Source organism: Phaethon lepturus, unplaced genomic scaffold (assembly GCF_000687285.1).
Source record: "Phaethon lepturus isolate BGI_N335 unplaced genomic scaffold, ASM68728v1 scaffold20402, whole genome shotgun sequence".
NCBI classification, from domain to species: domain Eukaryota; kingdom Metazoa; phylum Chordata; class Aves; order Phaethontiformes; family Phaethontidae; genus Phaethon; species Phaethon lepturus.
The window spans coordinates 10,482-13,838 of record NW_010524496.1 but is presented as its reverse complement, the minus strand read 5'-3'; the positions used below and the strand labels follow the sequence as shown (position 1 = coordinate 13,838).

At 40.8% G+C, this 3,357-nt stretch overlaps 1 protein-coding gene across 1 annotated transcript in view; it reads right to left on the bottom strand.

Moving 5' to 3' along the window:
- Positions 1–2,995: 2,995 nt before the first annotated feature.
- FAM3B (family with sequence similarity 3, member B) overlaps positions 2,996–3,357 on the bottom strand; it is a 7,456-nt gene continuing 7,094 nt past the window's right edge. Inside the window, exon 7 of the mRNA XM_010282477.1 lies at positions 2,996–3,082. Within this exon, the coding sequence (XP_010280779.1) occupies positions 2,996–3,082 (87 nt within the window). The remainder of the gene's footprint in view (positions 3,083–3,357) is intronic.

Genomic DNA, 3,357 nt, shown 5'->3' with positions numbered 1-3,357 from the left:
TGGTGTAAAAGATTGATTGTGGCCTGGAGTAGAAGGCAATGACTGTCAGACTGCACAGACTTTGAGGACCACCTCAGAGCTTGGCACTCTGAGGATTGCCGACCATTAGTACTGTAATTATTTTATTTTTATAATTCAGGCATGTAACAAAGGGCGATTGCAATGTAAAGGAATAAATGTTCTGCCAGTAACATGAACACTAACTGAATAAATTATTGGTGACATGAAGCTGTGCACTTAAGAAAGTAAACATACACAAGCTGTACATCTTGGCATTGATCTGGATGGCAGGAACGCTAACGTACAGTTAGTTAGGTCATTTTATCTGAACCACAGGAGAGCTTCGATTTCGCTATTACATCTATATATAAGTGTTTTTTATACATATGTAAAAATCCCTCTATAACACTATAACATCCCTAGGAAGCACATACCAACACCTGGAACCCACTGCTTCAAACCTCCCAAGGAATAAGAACTGAAGTATCTTTACAGAAGCTGTGTCCCACCCGTCACAGGCTCCCACGGAAGATACGACACCTATGATTGATAGCTCTCCTCTCTTGCTAAAACACATGTGTAAGGAACAGCAGCAGATGCGGAAAAGTTTTCTTAACTGCGAAGTAGCCTGCATCTGCTAGCAAACCTTGGGTCTTCCATCCAAATCCTGAGGTTTTGAGAATGAGGCCAAGTTCAGCATGTGTTACAACAGTTCACGTTCATTTACTATTAGATATGTAAAATACCAACACTGACCTACACAACTTGTAGGATGAACAAGCAAAAAGAAGAATGACTTGGATGTGGAAAAATATTGAAACAGCTATTCCAGTACTCAATTTGTAACTGCCTCATCAGTAGCAAGGTGATAAGGAGCAACCATCATAAGCCTGCCAAAGACAAACTGAGTCAAACTAATTTAACTGCTTGCTTTGGCAGCATCCCTGGGCTATGGAGCAGTTTGCAAAGTGGTAGCAGGAAACGTAGCGTTAGGGACTGGTAGGGGACATGATACCAGAAAGCTGCTGGGAACACAGCAGTGACTACAACTAGGTAGTGGCAGCTGTGACAAGCGTCACAACAACCCCACGCAACGCTATAGGCTTGGGGAGGAGTGGCTGGAGAGCTGCCCGGCAGAAAGGGACCTGGGGGTGCTGGTTGACAGCCGGCTGAATATGAGCCGGCAGTGTGCTCAGGTGGCCAAGGCGGCCAACAGTGTCCCTGGCCTGTATCAGCAATAGTGTGGCCAGCAGGAGTAGGGAAGTGATTGTGCCCCTGTACTCGGCACTGGTGAGGCCGCACCTCGAATCCTGTGTTCAGTTTTGGGCCCCTCACTATAAGAAGGATGTTGAGGTGCTGGAGCGTGTCCAGAGAAGGGCAACGAAGCTGGTGAGGGGTCTGGAGCACAAGAATTACGGGGAGTGGCTGAGGGAACTGGGGTTGTTTAGTCTAGAGGAGGCTCAGGAAAGACCTTATCACTCTGTAATTACCTGAAAGGGGGTTGTGGCGAGGTTGTTACTTCTCCCAAGTAACTAGTGACAGAATGAGAGGAAATGGCCTCAAGTTGTGCCAGGGAAGGTTTAAATTGGCTATTAGGAAAAATTTCTTTACTGACAGAGTGGTCAAACATTGGAACAGGCTGCCCAGGGAGGTGGTGGAGTCACCATCATGGGAAGTGTTCAAAAAACGTGTAGATGTGGCACTTTGGGACATGGTTTAGTGGGCATGGTAGTGTTGGGTTTATGGTCTTGATGATCTTAAAGGTCTTTTCCAACCTTAATGAATCTATGATTCTAAGGGATCACTGTTGGAAGGCCTTCAACCAGGCAACACGGAGAGCAAGAGCAGGCGGAATCTGGCTGCCAGTTCACCACTTCTGATTTTCTCCTGCCCAAAGCCTAGAGTGTGGGACACTCCTAAGTAGCTGCATAGAGTGCTGTGACCCATTTGAAGCACAGCAGGTTAAGAAAGTTGCTGCTAAACAAATGTTTTAACGTTGAGAAAAATGTAAACCAAGATTAAAATATACCATGTAGGTTCAACCTAGGGATGAGAGAGTTGATGAGGACAGTCTTCAGATGCATGATAGACAGGCATAAAAAGAATTATGAGTTATTCTCCATGTAATTGGCTTGGTCCTTTTAGGCTAATTCAGTATGTATGGGGAATAACTAGAATAACAGTGAAATGCTACAGGAAGCAATTTAAGCTGTGGAATCTGCCATATGGGAGGCTTCTGAACAGGGGGACAAACACCAGTTAGGAAAAGTCCAGACATACTTGATGTGCTTCAGAAAAAGGGAAATTGAATAAATGGCTTCTACAGTTTCCTTACAATCATGTGTTTGATTCTACAGTTAGCATGAATGCACTTAAGTTACAAGTTAAACTTACAGGAAGAAAAAAATAAATAAAACCATGCAGATTTGCAGCTTAAATTTGGTAAAATAATTCAAGTAACTTGATCTTTACATGTTAAACATTGCTCTTCCATGTTGTCAACATCACTAAAACCAGCTCAACAAATGTAACTGCTATTTCCATAGCTTTTTGAAGATAATTATGTTACTAATAAACTAACATTAAAATAATTTGCTTTATTGCTAGTGATTTTATATTACAATTTAGACTAAGTTCTAGTTGCATCTTAGTCTTTAAAGGGAAACAAAAGAAAACACATACTAAAAACAAACAAACAAACCAACCCCTAAAATTACTAGTGACAATGTATACTTACTTTCAAAAATCCTGTTAACTTATGACTGACTTCATAAATATTGTAATTCCAAAACCAGTGTATTTTATTTCCACTTGTCATCAAAATATTTGTTTTCAGATTAGAGTAAAACCTCACAGAGGAAAGAAAGGTTAAAAACTGTGCATATGACTTATTTTACAATTAATGTTCAGATGCTTATTGGGTTCTGGAGGCAATTTACTAGAGTCATAGATATAAAAATAAAGAATCATCTTTATTAATGAGGTATACATTTGTTCAGATCAGGTTTCCTGGGATACAGCCTTCTATTTGGATTTCAGCTGGCCAACCACCGTACCTGTTCCTCTTGTCAGAGTGGTTTATCTGTTTAAAAAATAATATTAAAAAAAAAAATCAATATTTGGTTCTCCATTTACAAACTAGTTTGTTAAACCTCATACAACAGAAAGGGGTAATGGGGTAGGTCTGGGAAGCTAAGTAGCACATTGCACATTTTGCTCGCCATAATGGGTGAAGATTCCACCAGTTTCTCTCTTACAGAGAGTGCTTTATTTCCCAGAAGTCTGTCATAATATACACTAAATTGAATACCATATTCCTGCAGAAGCTCTGTAATGTGAAAAAGATTGCAACAACAT